The 26,916-nt window shown below is 45.7% G+C and overlaps 1 protein-coding gene across 2 annotated transcripts in view; it reads left to right on the top strand.

The window, feature by feature from the left end:
- The window catches only part of POLD2 (DNA polymerase delta 2, accessory subunit), a 48,787-nt gene extending 30,544 nt beyond the window's left edge, over window positions 1–18,243 (top strand). For both annotated transcript variants that reach the window (XM_078666751.1, XM_078666752.1), the window contains exons 8-11: window positions 2,448–2,605; window positions 11,450–11,577; window positions 12,011–12,112; window positions 17,621–18,243. In XM_078666751.1, coding sequence (XP_078522877.1) covers window positions 2,448–2,605; window positions 11,450–11,577; window positions 12,011–12,112; window positions 17,621–17,784 — 552 coding nt within the window. In that variant the 3' untranslated portion in view covers window positions 17,785–18,243. The remainder of the gene's footprint in view (window positions 1–2,447; window positions 2,606–11,449; window positions 11,578–12,010; window positions 12,113–17,620) is intronic.
- The last annotated feature ends 8,673 nt before the right edge of the window (window positions 18,244–26,916 follow it).

The following is a 26,916-nucleotide window of genomic DNA, read 5'->3' as shown; positions in this document are numbered from 1 at the left end:
GTGTAGAAACCAACCACCTAGCCTTTCACAAATTGTTAAAATCTTGGCTTTTTCCTTAACTGGTAAAACTCCCTACTACTGCTGCTACCAGTGCTGAGATGCCTCCGGGTAGCCATGCGCTATACAAATGTTATTTTAATTCAATTACCCGTTGAAAGAGCATCTCACTCCGGACTTGACTCCGTCATTCAATGCCCAGACTTGTGCTAGGGCTTATGGGTGTGGGCCGTGCCTGGGGCAATTCAGAGGAAGGGAGACATTCAGATGGAGCTCTGCAGGGTGGACACACACTATCACTGCTAAAGGCACGTCCCCACGGTGCCTGTCATAGCCTTGAAAAAGGTTCAAAGACACTCCAGAAAAACCTGCCTCACTCCTGAGAAATCCCATATCCAGCAATACGATTTCTGCTTCTATCCCGACACACAGGTGTGAGGTTGGGAGAGTAACAGTTAATACTAAAGCTCTCAGCAAGCTGAAGGGCTGTAAGACACTCTTCCCAACACCTGTAATAAGCACTCACTTTGGTTGCCGTTACCTGTACCATTCCTAATCTGTCTCCGCTTTGACTTGTAGCCATTAAGCAGCTGAATCACAGTGAACTCTTAATCCCTTACCATGTTTGTCCTTCTTGTCTTTAAATCTGCCCTTGTGCGTACTCCACCTTGTTACCATCTGTAGACAGTCAACATGTATTCTCCTTTTGCCCTACTGATCATGCACCCAATAAGATCTCACCACTCATAATCCCCTGCACTGTCTCTGTATTCAGATGATTTTACTTCATGTCCTTCTCCACTGGAACACATCCCTCCATGAACTTCCACATATCCTCGAAACACCAACTTTTTAAATCCATAGAGCACCCTCCAGTCGCCCATATGGACAGAGTATGTTATGAACACTCCGTGGGACTCTGCAGTATGTTTGGTGTAGAAGCCTTTCAACGTCTCAAGCATTGTTTTTTAGTTACCACCCACTGGTAATTTCCTCTCAACCATATAATGTAACCTCTGCACGTCACACTCCACAAATTAATAAAATATGCAATACAGTAAATGGAATACATCTCCCTCCCTTTTGTTTATCACCACTCCCTGACTTGAGCTAACCCCTTACACACTAGGGCAGCATGCTTCTTTGTCATGCAACTTGGAGGATGTCCTACTAAACTTAAGTCACCAACGCATCTCGACATACACCTACAGCGGCCAGGACCATGGCCACATTTTTGTTTGAGTATTTCCCCTGCTTTTCTGGAAAGAGAGACGTCAAAGGCTATGCCAGTAATGACTAGTGTTGGTTCAACTTATGGGGTCACGTCCACGGAAATATTTCCTAAGTGCTTGCTGGCTTTGATTTTCTGAGTTTTCAGGCAAAGTATGGGTGTGTCGTAGCGAGTGTGCTGCCAGAGATTAATATAGCATGTAAATTTCATTTTGGTTTATATCGATGCCAATTGAGAACACTTTGGCCATAGTTCAGAGATTGGCAGACGGAGTAAAGGCTGTCGGGGTGGCAGAGGACTATGTCTTTTCAGTACTGAAGAGAATTCTGTGTATTTGCAAATGGCTGGAGAGGGGTAACTTTGAGCATTGACATCAGACAATGAGGACGACAGGAAGGAAGTATGACCACAAAATGTCTTTTTGATGAGACAAGCAGATCGAAAAAAGTGAATAACATTGTTTATTTTATGTGTAGACAGAGTTAAAGACATCCCTCACCCCTACTTGTGTAGCTAAAGCATTGACATTAGCTGTGGTGCTGTCCTTCCAACAGTTGATGAGTAAGCCTGGGCGGCGATTGCAGAGTTCTGCTAGGTGGAAGTCCGCGAAGTGCAAAAAAACACTCTGCTGCGCTACACGGAGCTCCGCAAGTGGCGAAGTGCATTAGATAAATGCCATTTGCTGTGATTTTCAGTGCCAGGTGTTTGCACGCACTGTGCAATCGTCGCGAATGGCACCATACACAGCGCAAGCGGGCGCTGCTTCCTTTGTGCCGCTCAAGTAGAATTTTTACTCGAGCAGCAGCTTTCTTAATGCGAACAGCTGGTTTCTCAACGTGAGCGGTCGTGAGCATACACGACCACTCGCAATGAGAAATCCGAACGCCCACGTTGAGAAATGTCGCCAACTTGACATTTACGAGAGAGGAAAAATCTCGACAGGAGGAGGATTTTCCTCACTCTCGCTCGCCACTTGACATGCGCGAGTGAGGAAAAAACTCTGCGAGTGGAGCGGAGTTCACTGCCCAGACTTATTGTTGAGTTCAGTTATAGATATTGGCATGGCTGTTGCACCAAAGACATTTAGTGGTTGAGAGCCGTCGCACTCCAACTACAGGAATTTATTTTTGAGGTTGAGTTCTGTAGTTGGTTGGTGTTCAGAAACTTAGTGCTGTGATTGAGATTTGTGGTTGGCTGATGTATTTGTTTTACATTTCAGGCCTCCGTTTCTGTGGACGTGATGCCCGGGCAGTACGACCCTACCAATTACACTCTCCCACAGCAGCCTCTGCATCACTGCATGTTCCCACAGGCTGCGGTGTACTCCACCCTGCAGCTGGTCACCAACCCCTACCAGGCAATCATCGATGGCGTCAGGTGAGGTCACTGCACTGGTACCTAGAATTCTCTGACTAACATACAGCTCTGCCACGAAAAACTCTGACCACGTACTGCGGGCACACTTAGCCCACATCTCCATTTCGCTCTATATACGTATTTATCTGTCTGTCTGTTTTACTACAATTGATAAATACTCTAAAATACTTACGTAAAACATATTAAACAAGTAATGTTGATGCATCAGTTTATTGTACCTAAATTATTTTTGGTGGGTACATAATTACCAACACAATAAATAACTGATGGGTGTTTGATTACTTGCACTTTTACAATCACTCTCTGCTGGTGCATTATTACTGGCATAATAATTATCTTATGGGAGGCTGATTCCCGAATTAATATAGTTGATGAAGATATGATAAAGTGTTTGATGCTATCTATCTATGATCGCTGCCACAACAGCTATACATCATGAACATGATTGCAGAAATAAAACCACACAAAGGTTTTCAGTGAGAAAGGAAGATGGTTTGCTTGATGTGGTTTGTAGGTTATTGATTTTACCTAAGTTTGTGCTTCAGTGAGGACGGACACATATTATGTGACCCACCCCAACCTAACTTTTGTGATTAAGGCTTATGCCATGGATTAATCCACTACAGGCATTGCAGGATGGCTTTGTGTCTTAGAACCTCCATTTTACCCATTTCAGCTATAGCATTGATTTCTTCTACAAGCAATATAACCTGTGCCCTTCTAACCAACCATAGTGGTTGTGTGGCATTTATTATAGTAAAATGTTAATGACCACCCTGTTTCTTATTTTAGGTCTATTGTTCCTGATTTGAATTCTACGGCTAGTGTCGGAGGCTACTAGTGTCTTGGTTTCTTGATTCCCTGTTGTATCCCTATACTTAGGACAGATTTATTATCTCATGCCCCATTGTAACTGGTATTGCTGTGCTGAAAGTCTGGATATGTGAGAGTACCCATGTCCACTGAACACATGTCTTTTTCCCCTTCATTTTCCCATTTAGGAAACAGTTTTATTGCTGCAGTAGTCCACCCACCATTTGCCTGGTATTTGATGCAACTTTGAGTGGAGTGTACTGGGTTCCTACTAACCAGGTTCTTTCCCCAAACAATTTATTTATTTTGAAAGTTTTATATAGCGCGAATAAGATCTTTGCAGATATCAGAGCGCTTTACAAAGAGGGGTACATGAGGGAGCATAGTCAGTCAGATAAATCAGTAGGTCAAACAGTACAAATAGGTGGTTGCAAAGCCAATCATGTGAGTAATAAGACAAATTAATACAAATAAGCAAAGTGGTCAAACATGTAGTGCAGATCGGTGCAGAGTATTAACAGCGTTCGAGATAATAGTTCAAGTGTATTTAGCCATGAGGATAGCTTTTACTTCATTTTTAAAGAGTGTAGTGGAAGAGATAAGCCTGGTTTCGGGCGGGAGTGAGTTCCAGATCCTAGGCGCCATTCCTGAGAAGGAGCGCTTATATGTTTTTTCCTTCCGCAATCTTCGAGGTTTCAGCAGAAGATTGTTTGTGCCTCTAGTGTTTCTAGCTCCGCCAGAGATTGTCAGTTTCTGAGCGAGGTAGCCGGGTGAGTTTAGGTGTATCGCCTTGTGTGTCATGCAGGCGATTTTCAGATGTATTCTGGCTTCAAAAGGCAGCCAGTTCAGGGATTTCAGGTCAGGGGTAATATGGCAGTGCTTTTTTGACCCAGTGATGAGTCTCGCTGCAGCGTTTAGAGAAGCTCTTAGGGGTGCGGTTGTAGTTAGGGGGAGTCCGCAGAGGGCGATGCTGCCGTATTCAATTCGAGGGATGACTAGTGCTTGTACTGCGGTTTGGAAGTCTTTGGCTGGGAGGAAGGGTTTAAGTTTCCTCAGAGTATTGATCTGAAAGTTCGCTCCCTTTGTTGCCTTGCTGATATGTTGCTGCATGTTGAGATTGGTGTCAAGTGTTATGCCTAAGGATTTTGCTGAGTCCACGACGGTGGGTTGGACATTGAGTGCGGTTAGGTGTTTAAGCCAAATCTGAGTGGTGGAGATCTTCGCTGGAGGTGAGATCAGAAGGAACTCTGTTTTCAGGGCATTGAGTTTAAGATGGTTATCGGCAAGCCAGGATTGGGTGCATCTGATCGTTGAGTTCAGTAGCAAGATGTCTTTGGGGGACTGCAGTTTGAGATAAAGTTGGGTGTCATCGGCGTACATGTGAAAGTGTACATTGGATGCTTGTAGCAAGGTAGTGAGAGGTTCCATGACTAGGTTGAACAGAGTTGGGGATAGAGAGGATCCTTGGGGGACGCCTAGCGTTACAGGTATTGGCGAGGACATCAGGTTGTTGCTCTTGAATTTCTGCGACCTGTTGTGAAGAAAGGAAGTGAACCACTTGAGAACAGTTCCAGATAAACCCATTCTTGTGTTTAGTAGTTTTAGTAAATTCTCATGTTTAACGGTGTCGAATGCTGAAGAGAGATCAAGAAGGATGAGGAGGCAGTTGTCGTTTTGGTCTAGCATTTGAAGTGCGTCGTCAATTATGTGAGTCATAGCAGTTTCTGTACTGTGTCCTGCTTGGAAGCCTGACTGGTGAGGGTTGAGGAGATCAAATTGTTCAATGTGTTTAGTCAATTGTAGTTGTGCGCATTTTTCCAGCAGTTTGGCGAGGGTGGGAATATTGGTAATGGGACGGTAATTGTTGAGATCAGAGGGGTCGGCTGTAGGTTTCTTTAGTAGAGGTGTGACCTGACCAACTTTGAGGGAGTCAGGTATGCTTCCTTGTTGGAGAGAGCTGTTGATAATTTTAGTCCAGAGCGGGAGAAGCAAAGGGGTAAAGTCTTTTACTGCGGTAGCAGGAAGGGGGTCCGTGAGGTGATTGGATGGTTTCAGGGTGCTGAGCAGTTTGCCAATTTCTTCTTCCGAGTATGTGCCAAAGGTTGACCATGTAGCATTGTTTTTTGGTTCAGTGGGTGCTAGGCACTGGGGTTTGGAGTAGAGGCTTGCGTCAATGAGGAGATCGCTCTTTATGTTGTCAGTTTTTTGGATAAAGAAAGCAGCGAAGTCTTCACAGGAGGGTGCCTCACGCACAGTGTTGAGTGGTTGGGGTTGATCCTTGGATTGTGATCTGATTAGCTCAAACAATTTTCTCGGGCGGTTTTTTGCTTGGTCCAGCTGTAGGCTGAAGAAGTCTGATTTTGAGCGTTTTATTTTCCTGAAGTAGGCGTTTCTCTTTTTCTTCAGATCTTTTAGGTGCATTGCAGAGGGGGCTGATCTCCAGGTACGCTCTGCCATTCGCATGTCTCGTCTATCCTCATTGAGACTCCCGTCGTACCATGGATTGGAGATTTTAGTAGAGACTCTTTTTAGCTGCATAGGTGCAGCCTCATTAATTATAGAGGTCATAGCGTTGAGATAGTGGTCAGTCAGGGTTTGAACGTCCGTAGCGCCTGTCGGTGGGAGTAGAAGATTGCAACTGTTAGGGGGCAAAGAGCCTGGGTTGATTTTTTTCATGTCTCTTTTCCAGACTTTGGGCTTGGAGAATTGAGCCGGGTTAACTTTAACTTTTTCATTGATGAAGAATGTGACAATATGATGATCTGACCAGTCACAGGGTTGGATGGACTCGAGTTGGATAGAGTCCTCTTTGGCGATGATCAGGTCGAGGGTAGAACCTTTCTCGTGGGTCGGGCTGTTGCATATTTGGGTGAGGTTAAGGGCATCGAGGAAATTTTTAAGACTATTTACCACCGCGTCATTGCGATCGTTCCAGTGGAGGTTGAAGTCACCAAGGTATATTTGGGTGAGCTGCCGTCCGGAATTGGTTGAGATCATGTCCATGATTTGTTGGGAAAAGGTGAAGTTGTCCCTAGGTGGGTGGTAAATGCTGTGAAGAGAGCATATCGGTTTGCCCTCACTAATAATGTCGAGGCAGATGTATTCCCAGGATGTTGGGGATGGTAGGGAGGTGGAATTGACTTTCCGAACAGAGAGGTTGCTCCTGTAGATGCATGCGATTCCACCACCTATTTTGCCTGATCTGTCGAGCCTGATAATGTGGTAGTTGGGAGGAACCAGAATGTCCATTATAGGTGTCGAAGATTCAGTTAGCCAGGTTTCAGTCAGGATGATTAGGTCAAGGTCCAGTGATAAGAGGAGATCAGCAATGGCGGCGGAATGTTTCGAGGCTGATCTGCAGTTGAGGAGAGTGCATTTGAGACGGGGTGTGTTGAGGGTGGTAGATGGTTCTAGAGAGAGAGGGATTTTTCTAAGGTTTTTGGGGATGGAGACTCTGCTGTTTAGTGAGGGGGGTCTCAGGGGATTTGAGTGTATCGTGGGAATGGTGAGGTGTGGGGTGGTTGTGTGATTTTGGGGGGCTGGGTCATAGGAGCGGAGAAGGGCGAGTGTGTCGAGGTCAGAAGTAGGGTTGTGGGTGCGACGAGGGCGGTTGTTGCGATTTCGAGCTGGGATTGGGGTCAGGTTGGTGGAGAGTTGAGTGAGAGAGTTAATCGGAAGGGTGGGGGACAAGTTGGGCGGGGATGTGTAGTTGTGTGAGGGGTTGCATGGGCGACAAGGGGGACGAGGGCAGTTGCTGCGCCTATGAGCAGGGATTGACGCCCGGTGTGGGGCGTGTTGAGTGAGGGAGTCAGTCGGAGGGGTAGGGGACAAGTTGGGAGGGGAGGTGGAGGTGGGTGAGGGGTGTATGGGGTGTGTGGAGAGTAGTTCTTTGATGGTGTGTATGTCTTCTTTGATCTGAATGAGGGTGGCCATGATGTTGTCCATCGTGGGGTAGGTGGTGGAGGTGGGGGTGGCAGTCAGAGGTGAATGACTGACCAGGGAATTCGCGTGCAGGTGGGAGGGTGGGCTGGTATTCGAGCAGGGCTGCGTTGTGTTAGTGTACGGGATGGTTGTAACAATGGTAACTGATCAACTGATCCCCAATTAGCCAGGCCTTTAGCACCTCTGTAAGCCCCTAGTAAGTGGTACCCCTGCTACCTAGGGCATAAGTACTAAAGAGGGTCCCTAAGAGCTGCAGCATATCCCAGCTACATAATGGCTTCACTGAAACCTATGGTGTTTGGTATCAAACACCTCCTATTAATAAACCCATACTGATTCTAGTTATGCATGTATTACACATGCACCCGGAGTGTACCTTAGAGGTACCACCTGAGAACCTACCGACCTCTCGTGTATTGGCTAACAGGTCCTATCTAGCCTGCCACCACAGACGCGTGTCAGACCCCTTGGAGGCGAGAACCCTCACTCTCTGAGGCCGGAAAGCTATGCCTGCTCTGGCATGAGGTATTATCACCTTCATCACCTCCTCAAGCAAGGATGAATAGTAATCAGCATATCAAAGCTGGAGGCTTCAATGGCCTCCACCACCTGTGATATGCGACCCTGGCTCCCTCATAACAGTGGAAATGCTACCCCTGTCTTGGGTCCACGTGGCACCAGGATAGGTGTGAAAAATAGCTAGTCAGGAAATGTGTTCACTCTCAGGCTGCTACCACCCTTCAGGCGAGCTACCTGAAGTGGACATGACAAGGAAAATTCCACCATCTTGGTTTTTGGTGGTATTAGGTCCTCTGGCTACTACCTGACGCTCCCTGTACCACCCCTAAATACATTATTTAGGTGGCAACCCTGATGCCAAGACTTCAGATTCGATGTACACAAAGGAGGAGTGTAAAAAGAAGGATGCTGACACGAGAACACAGGAGCAACTACTGACTTGGCACCAACCCTGCCAGTCTCCCTGCTGCACCCGACCCTCGTGGAGAAACCGATTTGTCCTACAGCTGTGCAGATTCCAATAAACCCAGAGGCCTGCCAGTGCTTCGTAAACCGCCAGAGAACTCTCTTGGAGTAAAAGAGCTAGTCCCCTGCAGCTGCAGGCACCAAAGAAGCAAGGTCCGCTTCACCGTCCTACCTCTTACTGGGACTACCAACGCTGCAGCTGCCCTGGACGAGGTCGCTGTTCTACCACAAGTCAGAACCATACTCCCTCCAAGGTTGGGGATGCCAGGACCAACTGGAGCCTCACAGTACCAATATCTGGGGTACTGACACCTTGCAACAGCCAATGTTTGCTGTGTCCAGCCGGACACAAACACAGAGTAAGATCAACCTGTATGTCAAGGGTCTTCAGGGACAGTGAGACTCGAGAGTGGCCTAGCTGTCCTGTTTGCCTCTTTTCTGGAAAACCAAGACAAAGAGTGAGCCTTGGACCGCTGACACCGACACCTCAAAGTACGTCTGCACCAGCACCCCACAGCCCAAGTCCGAGGGAGGTGACGGTGCCAATGGGGTCCTGAGACTCAAAGGCTGAGCCCACCCTCGGGTTTGCCTAGACTGGACTGCCAGTCACCACCTGCAGCCTCATTATGCAGACCCCCTCAAACTGCGAGTGTCTCCTGCAGCGCGAACACCTATAAGCACCACTGCACCCAAGCCCCACAGCCCGAGGAGAAGTGGACCAATGGTGTCCCTACATGCCCGAGCAATCTCAAGGACTGAGCACCTCGTGAGGTCACCCGGACTGGCCCCCCCCAGTCCCAGCTTGCAGCCTCTGCTCAACCGGACCGTTCCCCATTGAAATGAATGGGGCACCTGACATTGAAACATACCTCTGCACGCGGGCGCCCCAGGCACTCACCTTAAGTCCAGGAGAAGGGTCCCGTAAGCCACTGACAAGTGCCCAAATGCAGTATATGTTTTCCCCCATAGAATAACATTACCGCTCGAGAAATTGCAGTGTGTGAACTTTTGAAACCTGTAAAAATTCATACCTCGAAAAGTACTTACCTGATTCTGATGATCTTGGTATCTAAATTCATGTAAAAAAAAAATCTGTATTCGTTTTATAAATTGGTGTTGGATTTGTTAATTGAGTGTGTGTCTCACTTACTGCCTTTGTGTGTGCTATAAACACTTGAAACTACCCTCTGATAAGCCTAACTGCTCACCCACACTACCTCAAAAGAGAGAATTTGGGTTATCATTTGTGCCTCTGTAACACAATTGGGTTTGCCTGGACTCGTTACACAGTGTATCTCATTTTGGTCCACTATATAAGGAGCCAGCTTCCTACACACCCCTGCTCTTTTTTCTGGTGCTCCTGTTCCCCAAGACTCCTTTACAGTTGAGCGTCCCTGTCCTTGACCTGCATTAACCAGTATGTAAACCATCCTCCATGCAGATAGTTTTGTTACTAGATTATAGATGCATACTTTGGGTCGGAATGGCATATTTTAATTTTTTCTCCTCTGTCATCCACTCAACTGTAATGTTCAGAGGAAGATAATCGGTCCTAGAGTTGCAGTTGTAGTATATTAAGTAGCTATGTTTCTTTATTTTCCTTATTAATCAAAATTACTGTTGCAAAAATGTCATCATATGGCAAACTGTTAACGCACATTCTTAAAGGATTGTAACTCTTACAATAGTTGCATGTTGACAGCCCATATCTTTGTCCCAATGTCCATAAGCTTTGAACAAATATCTGCTGTGAGTATATGTACACCTCAGTGCAAAATGCCTTCATCTACATCATTGGCATAACCGCTGCCATAATGCAAACACTATTTTGTCTCAGTACTGGTGTCTATTTAACCCAGCTTACTGACCCCAAGCTCACCCCACACCCAATAAGTCATAGTAAATACAGTGTCTCAGATTGGGAGTGGTCACACCAGATCTCCAGCACACCATTCCTGCTCTGCATGGTTGGTCACTTCCTGTTTGGATGGCAGGCCGAATCTTGAGTCCCCATATGTCTTTCATCTGGATTTAACATGGCGGAGTGTAACATATGTTTTCGCCCTACCGAAGCATGTGCTCATATCCTAAGTCAAGTTTTAGTTTGGGGTGCAGGACCTTTGAACCAAGTTATTGTCCCCATGTGCTTAGCAATCATTAAAGCCATTGCGACAAACCCTCTGATGGATCCTGGTTTAGGGTAGACTCATCCAGAGCGCACCACAGTATTAACAACACCTCTACGGTGTATTCAGCCATCGTAAGTAATATATGTGTGCACGATGTGCTCACCTGCCATGCCAAGTGTATAAATGTGCTATGTGGCCCTCCCACATCTCATGACATCTGTGGCTTAAACTGGGCTTTAAATGTTCACGCGTGTGATTAACCTGAAGTGAATACTTGCAGTGCAGTAACACATGTCGATAGTTCATATATACTCTAGTCATTTGGGCGCAGTAATAAGACCACCATTGCCTACGTCTCCCTCTCTTACCATTCTACTATTTTTCTACATACGTGTTGATACTGTCTTTTGTTACATGATCTTGCTTTCATTATGCATGTGCTGATACTGTGCTCTGTCACATGCACTTGTTTTCTACATGCATCTGCTCATACTGCTGTCAGTCACATGAGCTTGTTTTCTGCGTCAGGTTCTGATAATGCCCTCTGTCACATAGGCTTGTGTTTGCTTCCTTGCTCTAATCCTGCCCTTTGTTGCATAGGCTTGTTTTTGGCATCCATGTGCTGATCTTGGCCTCTGTCACAAGTATGTTTTCTGCTTCCATGTTCTGATCCTGCCATCTGTCACATAACCTTATTTTCTATCTCCTGTTCTGATCCCATTCTTGCACTGGTCCTGCTCTCCGTCACATGAACTTGTTTTTTTTCCCATATGTGTCGCTCCAGCCCTCTTTCACATGATACATGTGCTAACCCTGCCCACTGTCACATGAATTTGTTTTCTGCATACATGTGCTGATCCTGCCCTCTTTCACATGACCTTGTTTTTACATGTATGTGCTGATCCTGCCTCTAGGTTAAGTGAGCACACCTGCCTTCCATGGTCCTGGTAATCATGCCTCTTCGTTGCTTCCTTAGGTTCCTTGGAACTTCGGGACAGAATGTCAGTGATATCTATAAGTACAGCAACATGGAGGACCATCTGGAGATCCTGGAGTGGACTCTGAGGATCGGACACCTGAGCCCTACTTCTCCAGACACTCTAGGTGAGGTCCAAGGGGCGCAGACAGTGCCTCGACTTCCCACCGCCCATCCTTTAGCCACTGGGACAGAATATCTCCCTGTTGCCAGCAGGACCAATCATTGGACCTCCTTCAAGACCTCCCTTCCAGTCCCCTGGTCGCCCTCCCTCTTCTGAAAGGCCTCTCGTCTGCCCCTCAAATTCTCACCTCCCATAAGAGGCCAGTTTCCTTCCTCTCTGGATCTCACTATGTACTGCAGGGCCTCACTGCATACACCCATCTCTCTCCTTTCCAACTGTGACCACCCTGCCCCTTCAAGGAGAGGCCTCTCTGAAAACCTTTTGCTGATCCCGACTTGTACATCAAGCTCTCCTCTTCAACTTCCTGGGTTACCTGATCCATTCAGTGGGATTGGCACTTGTGATTGGATGCTGATTTATGCTTTTTCCATCCTCAGGGTGCTACCCTTTTTATAAGTCCGACCCGTTTATCTTGCAAGACTGTCCAGATGTCTATTTCTGCGGCAATGCACCAGCCTTCAAATCAAAGGAAGTCAAAGGTGAGCAACCAGGCTTGTTAGTGACCTTGCTGCCAAGCTAATAATCCTTCAACTGTAGTATGTGATGCATCCACTGGGCACTGACCAACCAAAAACAAGGGTGGGTGGCACAAAGTGATTATAGCACTCCGTTGCATCTTTTGTATTCAGCTTGCTGCAGCTCTGGGCTTGGGAGGTGCGGTGGCTACCTTTCCAGCAGCTGGAACTGAAACATATATGTGAGATAGAAAGTACAATGGTTAGTACTGTGGATAAGATCTTCTACACATGTAGGGAAGGAGAGCAGCAAATGCATCTCATCTGATCTACAGCACTCTGTGTTATTCCAGGGCAGAGACCACACACAGCTCCTCCAGTGCCCGCTACTCTGGCCCACAGTGCAGTGGTGTAACGAAACTTGAGGGGGTCCCCCTGCAAATTGTTAATCCACTGCCACAGTGCATCTTACTGTCCCACTGCTAGACGCTACATACAGCTTTAAGGATACATCAGTTCTTGAGCTGTTCACTTCGCTGCTGTTCCAGTCCTGGAAACCGTACACACCTCTGAAACGCTTTCTCAGTACTGACCTGCAGCCCAGTATAGTGTCCCATTGCCACCTACATGCAGGCTTGCCAGTGCACCTCAACATTGACCTGCAGTATTAGAACCCAGAAGCAGGTCTGCAAATGCACTTCATTAGTGACCTGCACACTACCGGCTATCCTAATATGAGGACCTATGGTCAATACACCTCAACACTGACCTACACTATGAGAACCAGTACTCATTCCCCTATTCGAGCCCATGTACATACCTTCCAATGCTCCTCAACACTGACCTACCTATGAGAACCAGTACTCATTCCCCTATTCGAGCCCATGTACATCCCTTCATTGCCCCTCAACATTGACCTAGTCTGTGAGAACCAGTACTCATTCCCCTATTAGAGCCCATGTTCCCCCCTTCCAGTGCCCCTCAACACTGACCTACACTGTAAGAACCGGTACTCATTCCCCTGTTGGAGCCCATGTTCACCCCTTCCAGTGCCCCTCAACACTGACCTACACTATGAGAACCAGTACTCATTCCCCTGTTGGAGCCCATGTGCAGCCCTTCCAGTGCACCTCAACACTGACCTACACTGTAAGAACCGGTACTCATTCATTTATTAGAGCCCATGTACACCCCTTCCAGTGCACCTCAACACTGGCCTACACTGTGAGAACCGGTACTCATTCCCCTGTTACAGCCCATGTGCGCCCCTTCCAGTGCCCCTCAACATCTGTTCTATATAGCGCGTGTCCGCCAGTAATTTCCGTTCAAACGTCCATGACTTCCGTGCAGAGACATCTATATCATCCACCACCAATTCTGTCATGATCGGGTTATGATCCGATATTATTTTAGGATAGATATGATAATTAAAGTTCGTGCTAGCCCTTGGGGTAATAAAAAAATAATCTAATCTAATCGTACAATATCCAGGCGTGCCCATACTTTTGACATACCCGACGTCTACCAAGCAAAATTCCCTCACTAGTCCTCTCAAAGCTTTAGAGACTTTAACTTTCCTACCGGAAGTATCCTGCATCACTGTTTATATCAAATTGCCCCTCCAAATGTATATTAAAGTCTCCACACAGTATAAGTGGAGCAGACCATCCGGCCAGCTCGAGACTAAGGAAATTCAATAATTCTGGATCGTCCAAGTTTGAACCGTAAACAGCACAGATGGTCCAGGACTTGCCCCCCATCCAGTATTCAGTAATCACCCACCTTCCATATGAGTCTACTTTTAAACGTTTGCAACTACCATACCCCCTTTTCTTCAATATTGCTACACCTCTAGTTGTAGACCCTTGTCTGGTACAACCTACCACCTCCATACCCAAATCCATAAGCAGATGTCTATTGCTCCACGGCAAATGGGTTTCTTGTAGACAGAGTATATCACATTTCAAAGCCTGTATAATTTGTGCTGCCGTTCCTCTTTTCTTTCTGTCATTTAGTCCACATACGTTCCATGAACAAATCCTTAGCTTAGCCATTATCAAAGAGCAAGTAGTTTAACCGCAATAATCCATAGCTTACTAATTTTCTTCTAGGAATCGCACGACTATTTTTCAAAATGCACATATATTTATTAGTCCTTAACTCAATACAGCTGCTTGTTAGTATACATTCTGCTCTGCTCTTGTACCTGCCTGCCCCCCACCCCCACCCCTTTCACCCCACACCTCTCCCACACCCACCCACATAAGGCAAAGGGACAGGATAGTCCCTCTAAGTGATGGATAGAAAAGCATGGTGTGACTCTCTGTTCGCTTCCAATCCCTCAGAAAACAAAAAAAAGCAAGAGAAAAGTAAAAAGTTCGAGCAGTTGACAAAATCAGACAAGAAGAGAAGAAAGAGAGAAGACCAAGATAGCATCCCTGACTTCTACATTTCTATTCTATGCATATCCCATTCCTCTATATTGTAGATAAGATAAAATAAGACTGCAAATGTAAACAGCAAACAACACAAAACGGAAGACCATAAAGAGGCCTCCCTAGCTCATAAAGGTCTTTTCTATTTAACATGAGAGATACTATACAGGGAATGGGTGTGTATAGTTATACTCATAGCTGTATTAACCTATCTGCCACTTACATAGAAGCGAGGAGCTCCCTAGCTCTACTTTCAGAGGTAAGAAATTGGGTGTTCTCTTTATAGATGATCTTAAGTTTGGTAGGGTTGAGCAAGAAAACCTGTGCTCCTTTGGCCTGGAAAAGAGGTATTAGCTGGCGCAGTTGCCATCTTAACTGTACTGTCATCTGACAATAATCTGGCCTCACAAAGAATTCTATCCCTTTCCCCTTTCGCTTTCTATTGGGTCTAGCTAGATCGTACAAAGCTTCTCGTGCAAGAAAGTTGTTCAGGGATATCAGTATAGCTCTTGGTTTAGCCTTCATAGTTCCTCTAGAGTTTTTCTGATGAAATGGAAATCTATGGGCCCTTTAAACTTCAATGTCCCACTGCCACTGGATTAGTTCGGGGAATGCTTCTTTGAAGAGATCCGTGATATACTGACGTATGTTTTTTTCCTCACTCCCCTCTGGAATACCCAGGACACGCAAGTTATTTCTTCTAGATCTGTTTTCCAGGTCGACCAACTTCCAATCAATATCCTCCCATTAGAGAAGAAATCTGCGTTTTATGCTGGGTCACCTCATCTTCAGTCGTTGAGATTCTTCCTTCCGCCTCTACCACTCTAGTGGCCAGTTCATTACGTGTTTTTGCTACTCTTCGCTCCGTATTTTGGAGCCTGCGTACAGCCCCCTGCATTCGCAGATTTTCAGATTTAGTGTCTTCCCGGTGCTGCAGTATCACTCTATAAATGCTCTCTAAAGTAATTTCAGACTCTGAGTGATCCTTAACCAGGTTTATGGTGCCTTCTACGGTCTGATTCAATATTGATGAGCCTACATTTTCAAGATTGTCAGGCACCGTAGAAAGAAGAGCGTCAGTCGTAATTTTGCGCACTGTGCCTTCCACTGGTGACCACTCCTCCCTTCTTATAGGTGTGATATCCTCATCATCATTGAGTTCCTGTATAGAGTCCGTAGTGCTTACCAGACTTCTATCCTCCCTCCATTCCTCTTCCCCCTCTATACTCTGTCTCTAGAGCATTCGAGAGGTCTGACATTGAATAAAAGTTCCCTGCAGAATCAATAGACTCAGTATCTCCCACACACTCCACCAAGGTTTCTACAGGAGTTATCTGCTCCTCAAATCCAGCAAGGGGCTTATTTCCAGACTGACCATCTAAAATGTCCTGTGCATTACTGACATATGGCGCCTTTTCCAAGTTTGAAAATTCTAGAGTCTCTACTGGTCTGGAATGTAGTACTACAGCCGTATCAGTACGCGTCATGTTAATACTCAGCCCCCCATTTAAATTCTGAGGTATATTTAAGCTATCAGACGGTTGTTGCTTACCTTTGGGTAAGTTTTTCTTTTTAAACATCCCCGGGATTTTTGGGGTAGCCCCTGATCCTGCTTCCGTTCTTTTGGGGTCTATCTCAGGCATTAGCAGGTTAGTTTGAGGGTTAGTTTGAGGGTCGATAGTAGACACAGACGCCGCTGCTCCCATGGCTTCATGTTGTATTGTTCTATCCTGTGCAGCAGCCGTGATATTTCCTCCTGCACACTCCATGGCGGCTGCAACTGCTCGCGTCTGCCCATGTACATCCCTTCCAATGCACCTCAACAATGACCTACACTGTGAGAACCGGTACTCATTCCCGTTAGAACCCATGTACACCCCTTCCAATGCACCTCAACCCTGACCTACACTGTGAGAACCGGTACTCATTCCCGTTAGAGCCCATGTGCGCCCCTTCCAGTGCACCTCCACACTGACCTACACTGTGAGAACCGGTACTCATTCCCCTGCAGGAGCCCATGTGCTCCCCTTCCAGTGTACCTCAATTCTGACCTACACTGTGAGAACTGGTACTCATTCCCCTATTGGAGCCCATGTGCGCCCCTTCCAGTGCACCTCAACACTGTCCTACACTGTGAGAACCGGTACTCATTTCCCTATTGGAGCCCATGTACGCCCCTTCCATTGCCCCTCAACACTGACCTACCCCATGAGAACCGGTACTCATTCCCCTATTAGAGCCCATGTTCGCCCCTCAACACTGACCTACCCCAGGAGAACCGGTACTCATTCCCCTATTAGAGCCCATGTACGCCCCTTCCAGTGCCCCTCAACACTGACCTACCCCATGAGAACCAGTACTCATTCCCCTATTAGAGCCCATGTACGCCCCTTCCGGTGCCCCTCAACACTGACCTACTCTATGAGAACCTTTACTCATTCCCCTATTAGAGCCCATGTACGCCCCTTCCAGTGCCCCTCAACATTGACCTACTCTATGAGAACCGGTACTCATTCCCCTATTGGAGCCCATGTACGCCCCTTCCAGTGCCCCTCAACACTGACCTACTCTATGAGAACCGGTACTCATTCCCCTATTGGAGCCCATGTACGCCCCTTCCAATGCACCTCAACACTGACCTACCTATGAGAACCAGTACTCAGCACTGACCTGCAATATTATCTCCTATTCCCCTATTAGAACCCATGTACACCCCTTCCAATGCACCTCTACACAGGGCATACACACCCAGATCTGCAAATGCAGCACATACACACATATCTGTGAATGCAGCACATACACACAGATCTGTGAATGCAGCACCTACACACAGATCTTTGAATACTCCTGAATATTCCCCTGCAGCACCCTTCTGCCGCTCATTCCTGACCAGAAGCACCACCACCTATTCTAGTATTGAACCGATATCCAAATGCTTCTCATTCCTACCCGATGCACCCCCTACCTGCTCTGGCACTGGGACCCACACACAGCTGTACTAGCGCTGCACCTCCCTGTTTGCCTCTCTCTGATCTTGTGGTGCCACCTGCTCCCTACTACCGAGATGCCTGATTTTGTCTTTTTCATTGGCTGCTAGGAATGGATGGACAGCGGGTCCTCTTGCTCGCTGTCCCAGAATTCAGCGCCTCGCAGGTGGCCTGCCTGTTGAACCTTCGCACTCTCGAGTGCCAGCCCATCTGTTTCTCCAGCTTCAACGGTGAGGATGATGAAGAGGATGGAAACAAGGCCATGAAGGACTAAAGACTCGCTATTGCGTAGGATCAGGAAGACCTGAAGGTCAGGACTGAAGGTTCTATTTCACTATTGATGAAGTGCAGTCTGTCTGCTCAGGATGTCATATGCAACTTCAACATGACTGCCAAATGAACCACAGTGACAACCACCTCTGCTGGAAGTATCAGTGACAAGAAACGCATGCGCCTGCTGTCAACACAAGGTGGGTTGGTAGTTGGTTGACGTGCACATTTTTGAAGGGGGCTAGGGTAGCACAAAACATCTTCAAGTTGCTGAAGCCTATGATAGAAAGTTTTGTAAAGAAGAATCAAGTTGTGTTGGTTTAGTAGCCGCTAGAAGACTGGGGCTGTGTCAGTGAATGAACAAGTGCTCCTAAGGTGTACAGAATAGATGAAACATTGACAGTGCTTATTTTTTATACTATTATTTGTAAAAGTACCCAAAATAAAATTCAATACAGATTCACTTGAAGGTCTGTTTCATTGGTCATTGGCTTGATGAGTGTGAGGCTTGTGTTCTGCAGCTGTGGGCAGCTTGGTAGGCTACAGGCCATCAAGACTCTCTGTGCGCCCCTTGACCAGCTGCCACGTCCCAGAAGTGTCTGATCACCACGTCCACACGAGTTTCTTGGCTATGGAAAGTGGAAAGGTATTCTGCTACACAGGATTTAAGTTGTTTTGTTCTAGAGTTTCTTTCCCTGTTAATACATCTGTACTTGCAGCCACTGAGAGAAATATTCTTCAGAAATCAAGAAAAATGAAATATATAAAACACATTGCATAATTGACATGTTATATTGCATAGAGAGATTGCAATTAATAAGAGCGCCATTTTAGAAAAATTATTGTTATTTCTGGTAAAGAAATTAGATATGCTAATTTCACCTAAGGTCTGCTGGCTTTTTTGCTTTCAAGATTTGATGCTAAGACTCAGGATAAAGTCATTTCGAAAGCATTGCAATACCAATGGGTACTTTGCGTGTTTGAAATGTTAACAGTCTGCCAGCACTTCATCTGCCTTTTAACTGTACAAACTGAATTTATTGGGAACCACACATTTTCTCGTTTGGCATTAATCAATTGGAATTTGAGTAATCAATGTAGGCAAGTTAGTGTTCCCACGATTACAGAAAATGGAGGCTGGAATTTGTGCAAAAACAAAACCTTTAAAAACGTCATGTGACCAGATTGAAATTGACACCTTGTTTTCTTTCATTGTAGTCTTAAATTACTAAGATCTTGCTCACACATACGAGTAAGGCCATGTGGCTAGTTCCAGTACAGTATAACTGGAAGACCGGTTCTGTTGTGGATGTTTGGGCCCAGGTTATTTTCAAGAGGCGCTCCTTCTGGCCATATAAATCCACCGTCCTATTGAGTATTAGGACACCACACTTATAACACAAGTTGTGTGAAAGAACAGGTTCGCCAATTCCTGATCTGACCGGAGACGTTCCGACCAAGACCATCGACTTATTGAGGTCATACATGGCATTCTTCCTTTAATATTGGGCCCACCTTATTTTGGTTGGACCAGGCTTCCAGTTCTACATATATTCACCCCACATTTGTGTGTATGAAGGGCACTTTCCTTGTGTTTGATCTAATCTTCACATAACACAAATCATACCAAATAGCCATGTATGATTAGATAAATGGGTATAAACAACGGTTGTAATTATTCATAATTTTCATATGTACCCTCTACATAGGCTAAAGGAGACATTGTATGTTTAATGTACTCTGTTGATTGTGTTATGCTTCAGAAAACTTGATCAATTCTTTATTTAATAGTGAAAATACTTTTCCAGAAAAATCCTTTTATATCAAAAACAAATGAAATAATATGTTTTTGAATATTCATTGTCTTCTGGTCACATATTGTTGTTAGCATAGATCCACTTTATATTCGTTTCCTATATGTTTAGTTACAAATAACAACACCCCAATTGTTCAGAAAAAACTTCAGGGAATTGTTCTATCCACGCTTGCACCTTGCCCACACTCTGAACCAGGGTCTTTGTTGGGGTTAAGATAGATCCCTAGATCCTTTAGTGCTTGCCACCTGAGGATATTGCCCCATTTGTGAGATACATATACCTTGGTGACTGTATATCTGTCTTTGAAAGCCACAGTTCCCCAAAAGTAACTCCTCATGTGTATGGGTTGTCTCCCATAACCCCCCGGGTTGACACCCATTCTTTGTAGCTTTTCCCTTCCCTTGAACATTTTGTCAAACACCTCTGGGGAGATTATTGTTAACTTGGAGCATGAATCAAACATAGCTTCTATCTTTTGTTTCTCAATAATTATGAAGTCCTTAGGGTTACACACACCTCCTCCTTCAACCTGTAAAACAATCTCATCATACACTTGTGTCGTTTTTCCTCTAGCATTCCTTCTGTAATTCATGTTACTCTTGCAACAAATCCTGAAGTGACCCTTCCTCCCACACTTGTTGCAAGTCACTTTCAATTCTGGGCACTTTTTGCTATTCGCCAAATGTCCCACCTTCCCACACCTATAACAGTTTCCTCTAAAACTCCATCCACTTTTACTCCCCTTAGGCTCTTTCTTAGCTCATTTAACAACCAGAACATTGCTCAGATCATCCACAATCTAATTCACCTTGTCTTTTCTTTACAGTCTTGTTTTCACTCACTCACACACTGCATCATATGTTCCACCTGTTTGGCTACAATCAATACTTTCCTCAGTGGCGGATCGTCCTTCAGCCACAACTCCTCTTGAATTCTTCTGATTTTTCATGTTAGTAAAGACTGATCCCTTATGCGCGCTTGGCATTCTCTCCCAAATTTGCAGTTGCAGCCAGTTTTCTCAAATCTGTTACAAATTCTTCTACTGTTTCCCCCTCTTTCTAACACGACTTCCCAAAATGGTAGCGCTCCATTATGGTGCTTATTTTTGGCAAGAAATGGTTGTCCAGCTTCCTAATACTTATTTCGTACTCATTCAGCCCTCTTGTGTCATTTGTACCCAAATCAGGAAGGGCCCCAAAATCTCTTGCCCTACGGCCCCTAGATAATGCTCTAGTAACGCTACTTTCCTTTCTAACCCTAAGTTCGGACCACACACTACTGCATAGTTATGGAATACTTTCTTACATTTGTTCCATTTTAAAATGTGCTCCCCTGGAGAAGCCAGAAAAAACGGTGGAAGTGTCATATTCTGCATGACTGTTACTTTTGGCAATGTATTGCAATCACTGTTGTCAAAATTCACTATTAAGCGTCAACAATACAAATAACATGTAGAGGACTAATACGAGTTCTAGGATTAGCCCTTCAATGTTTTCCTCTTAGAGCTACCTGCAAAAGAATAGGAAAAAACAAAGAAAAAAAAATGTGTCTTCAGTCTTTTCCACAAGGAGTGGGAACTAGGAGTGCCAAATGTTATTAAATTAATGAAGACTTCCTCTAGGTGGCACTGTTTTATTTCTCTTCAGTGGCTAGAAGAGTAGGTTTCCCCCCCCCTGCTTAGTCAGGTCTCCATCTTCCTGTTTCTTTCTCACACAGGATTTTTCTGGGAGAGATGAAAGGAAAAAATAAAAATGCAGCACAGGAGGGTTTCTGCAGAGATCCTTTGGCAGATGACCAACTGTCACCGTTCCAGCAGTCAGAGGTGAAAGAGAGAGGTTTGGACACTCACTGCCTATAACAGTTGCTCAAAAGTAACTCAAAAGAGACCAAAATCCGATGCGGCAAGCGTGCGGAGTAGAAACGGCTGTGCCTGTCAACATGAACGGCATGGAGTTTACTTTCTCGCTTTCAACTTTTTACTGAATGGCTTCCCTCACTAACGTCACCACTTTGACTCAGTAGAAATTCAACAGCTGTGCCTGTCAGCGTACCAGGCCTGACGAAGGCACTTGGGCGGCAATTGCCCCTCTCTCACGTTGACAAACCCTGCTGTTCGCGATCAGAGCAAATCTCAGCTGAGGAGCTCTGTCGACCACCATCCTCGAAAACAGCTCCAAACACTCCGATCTTGTCACACAGCCTGATCAGCTGATGCGAAAACAGAAAGAGGATCCGAATCAGCGTTTCCCCTCAGCTTGGCGATGCTTACCGCAGTAGAAATGGAGCGGGTTGCAGACAAAGCTAACGCCATAGAACCTGACAAAACTCTGTCATAACTCCACAAGGAGTGTTCAGCGCAGCAAACACTCCCCACAACTTAAGGGTAATCTAGGCCGGTAAAGAGAAGAGTCTTGCACCCTATACCAGTTATGCGCGCTGAGGAGCTAGGTACAGCACCGTGGTATTTGCAACACCACAATCGGTTTAAGCGGACCAAACGTAAAGCTAGTCTAAGGGTCAAATTGTACTTGCAGCTTCCACACAGCCAGAGTAGTCCTTTCAAACCGGATTCTTTCGGCACCAAAACAACCTTATGTGCCAAAGTCACAAAAAAGCACCTTTTCGACGCTCCGCCCGATAAACCGGTTCCGAAACAAAGTGCTCCACATTAATCCAAAAACTGGACATCTTACCACCAAAGTAGCTTTGAAATGTAAAACTGCACCAGAAGAGGAATACCACATTCCTTTAAAAAGGAAAAGTGTTGGGACTAACTCTTTTCCTCCTACTCTTCCATTACCTCCTTCTCCTCAATTTCAAACTTTGCCAATTTCCCCTGAACACTCACCACGTACACCTGACAATTAGGATAATGGGGACGGGAATGATGATGATGCTGCGGATGGAGATGATCAGCCACTACCTAAGACCCCTGGGATGACTACAACACCAATTCGCCCACAGGCAATGATCCTGACCTGTACCCTACCAAACCCTCTCCACCTGAGGACAGTGTAGGTTACATTGAACTACTAAGTAGAGCTGCCAACTACCACGGGGTACAGATGCACAAAGAATCCCTTGAAGAGGATTTCCTTTTTGAAACCCTTAGCAGCACACACAAGTCATCGCACACACTCCCCATGTTCAAAGGTATGATCAGGCATGCTGATGACATATATTAATGACCCAGTCAGGGCCTGTATCCTTACCCCTAAGGGTACATAGAAAGTACAAGCCAGCACCACCTGACCCACTGTACATAAAGGGACAATTACCATTGGACTCCCTAGTGGTGTTCAATCCACGAAAAAGGGTGAATTCCCAAACTACCGGTGATGCTCCACCCCCAGATAAAGAATTCAAGCTTATTGACGCCTCGGGGAAAAGGGTGACATCTCAGGCAGCAAACTTCTGGTGCATCTCTAACATGCAAGTGCTGCTCGTAAGATACAACAGGGTGCATTGGTACGAGATGGAACAGTTGCTCCAATATCTGCCCAATAAACACGAAGGTAAGGCGCAAGATTTAGAGCGGGAGGGACAGCTTACTCCAAATAATGCTATCCGGTGCTCCCTAGATGCTGCAGACACTGCTGCTAGAGTTGTAAACACCAGCGTCCTTTTAAGAAGGCATGCCTGGCTACCCATATCAGATTTTAAACCTGAAGTCCAGACTACCATCATGAACACACCCTTCGACAAAGAACACCTTGTTGGCCCGGACGTAGATTCCTCACAGGAAAAAATGAAAAACGATACTGAAGTGGCCAAATCCATGGGAGCCCTCAAATTAACACAAGCATGTGGTTCCTTCTGGCGCTCTTTCTAACTCGAAGAGTCTAAAAATACCTCCTCAGAGACTACCACCACCATGTACAAGGGTAATAACCAACCCTCTCCCTCTTGGGGTGACTGCAGACGGGAGTATAGAGGCAACAAAGGCTGAGGTAGAGGCTCAAACACGCACGCCTCCCCCTCCAACATAAAACAGTGACTTCGCTACTCTTCCCCCGACCATTTAACACCTATCGTAGGACGTCTTTCCGATTTCCTACCCATCTGGCATTCCATAGCTACAGACAAGTGGGTACTGGAAATGATCTGTTCTGGTTACTGCCTGGAGTTCACCAACAATCCTCCGAGCATTCCCCCAAGGTCACACAAACTGTCTCCAATTCACTTACACCGCCTAAAACAAGAGGTTCAGTCTCTCCTTCTAAAAAGGGTTATAGAGCCCATACCATCCCAACACGTCGGGTGTGTACCTCTTTTACTTCCTAATATGAAAAAAGGACGGTTCTCTCGGACCAATATTGGACCTCTGTTAACTAAACAGTTATATATACCATCAGACGATTTTCATATGGTAAGACTTCAGCAAATACTACCACTTCTGCAACAGGGCGACTTTCTGTCTGCACTCAACTTAAAGGACACCTACTTCCCTATTCCAATAGATCCAGTTCATCGCAAATTCCTCTCATTTGTGGTAGCGGGTCAGCATTACCAGTTCAGGGTACTCCGGAGTCACCACTGTCCCCAGAGTCTTCACAAAGTGTTTGACTGTAGTCGCTGTTCACCTGAAAAGACAACACATCCACATCTTCCCATACTTAGACGATTGGCCATCCACATCTTCCCATACTTAGACGATTGGCTCATCAAAGCCAGCACATATCCAAGATGTCTCCAGCACACCCACATAACAATTCTGTCACTACATTGACTGGGGTTCACAGTCAATGTGTGAGAATCACATCTCTATCCTGCAACTACTCAAAACTATCTAGGAGCCACTCTAAATGTGCAAAAGGCTCTGGCTTTTCCCAACACTGCCAGAAGTCACAACATTCAGGCTCTAGTTCTCCAGTTTCAATCTTGCTTTCAGCTCGGGTGTATATGCAACTACTAGGAATGATGGCATCTTGTATTATGATAGTTCCCCGTACCAGGCTCCCTTTCAAGAATGTTTAGCGAGTCAGTGGATCCAATCACAGGGTCTGTTAATCGATATAGTGTTGGTAAATGGTCGTACTCGCCACCCTCTGCAGTGGTGGAACACACAAAATGTATCAAAAGGGCGGCCCTTTATAGACTCCGTTCCACAGATAGTACTAACAGCAGACACGTCCCTCACTGGCTGGGGAGCTCATCTTCAGCACCACACAAAGCAAGGACTATGGAGCCAACAGCAAAAGTTGCTCCACATTAATCATTTAGAGCTGCTTTCAATCTTTCTAGATCTCAAGGCATTTCAAACACACCTGGTTGGCAATGTTGTCTTAGTCTGTACCGACAACATGACAGCCATGTACTACATACAAAAACAGGGGGGACACACTCTCCAACTGTCCCAATTAACCCAGGACATTTGGAAGTGGGCCATTCACCACAAAATATATCTCCTAGCGGAACACCTCCCAGGAGTGAACAACCAGATTGCATACCTCCTCAGCAGACAGAGGCAGCAAATACACAAGTGGGAACTTCACTCTCAGGTTCTCCTCCCATACTTTCAAAGTTGGGGACTCCCTCAGATAAATCTGTTCGCCATTCACCAAAACGCCAAAGCTTTGCCTCCGGGTATCCACACCAGTTATCCAGGGGCAATAGACTATAGATGAATTGGTCAGGGATATTTGCCTACACTTTCCCACCCCGCCCACTCATTCCAACACTGGGTTGGAGCTTAGGCAAACATCCCTCACATTGATCCTAGTAGCTCCCACATGGGCCCGTCAACCATGGTTCACAACCCTGTTGGAGCTCTCTCTGGTCCCACATCAAAAGTTGCACTTAACAACCAGTCTCCTTACACAGAGCCATGGAGAAATTAGACACCCAGATCCCAAACAACTGAACCTCGCGATCTGGCTCCTGAAGTCATTGAGTTTGGTTATCTGAACCTTCCACCAGACTGTATGAACATCCTCAGGGAGGCCAGAAGGCCTACCACTTGAGCCTGTTACGCAGCAAAATGGAAGCGTTTTGTTATTTGTTGCAATAACAATCGCATCAACACTCTTGATGCTTCCATACAAAACATTATATGTTATCTGTTACACTTGCAGCAGTCAGGACGGGCTTACACTTCCATCCATCTGCATCTTGCGGCAATAGCTGCGTACCTACAAAATAGGCAACATCTATCGCTTTTCAGAGTGCCCGTAATTAAAGCTTTCATGGAAGGACTTAAAAGAGTTATACCTCCAAGACTCCTACCTGCCCCAGTGTGAAATCTTAACATAGTCCTCACAAGATTAATGGGCCCACCCTTTGAACCCATGCATAGGTGTGATCCACAATTTCTCTCTCGGAAAACCGCTTTTCTCATTACAATCACTTCGCTAAAAAGAGTGAGTGAACTATAGGCACTAACCAAATAAGAACCATTCTTCCAACTGCATAGGGATAAAGTGGTTCTGTGTACAAACACAAATTTGCTACCTAAAGTAGTCTCTGCATTTCACATAAATCAGTCGGTAGAATTACCAGTATTCTTCCCTCAACTTGATTATGTTGCACAAAGAGCTCTGCACACCTTAGATGTCAGAAGAGCACTCTATATCGAAAGAACACAATCATTTTGAAAGACCAAACAACTTTTTGTTGCTACTGCACAAGGGCAATCCTATCTCCAAATCATGTATTGCAATGTGGATTGTTAAATGTATTCAAACCTGTTATGCAAAAGCAAAGAGAACTTTAACTGTATCCCCTAGAGCACATTCCACTTGCAGGATAGGGGCTACTATATGGCCTTCTTAGGAAACATTCCCACGGTGGACATTTGCAAAGCTGCAACATGGTCTACACAGCACACATTCACAAAACACTACATTGTAGATGTGTTAGCGAGACAACAAGCTAATGTGGGCCAAGCAGTACTTAAAACACTATTTCAGACAACTCCAACAGCTACAGGTTAGCCACCACTTTGGGAGAATACTACTATATAGTCTGTGCAAAACATGTGATCTACAACTCACATGCCTCGAACGGATAACGTTACTTACCCAGTAAACGCCTCCCTGGGTACCTGTAGCTGCTGCAGTTCTCTCTTTATTATACATACATACGCATGGACATCTGTATTCTACTCTTTCTAACTCCATTCTCACCCTCTGCGGTAAAACAATCTAACAATGGAGTTGATGCCCACGCGCACTATCACCGAAAGGAGGAGTCACCTACCTCTTCGAAGGAAAACGAATTGCAAACATCCGAACCCAACACTAGATGGCAGGAGTATGCAAAGCATGTGAATCTACAGCTGTACATGCCAAGAACAGACTTTTACTGAGTAAGTGATGTTG

This window comes from Lissotriton helveticus, chromosome 11 (assembly GCF_964261635.1).
Source record: "Lissotriton helveticus chromosome 11, aLisHel1.1, whole genome shotgun sequence".
Taxonomy (NCBI): Eukaryota; Metazoa; Chordata; class Amphibia; order Caudata; family Salamandridae; genus Lissotriton; species Lissotriton helveticus.
This window is presented reverse-complemented; position numbering and strand designations above follow the sequence as displayed.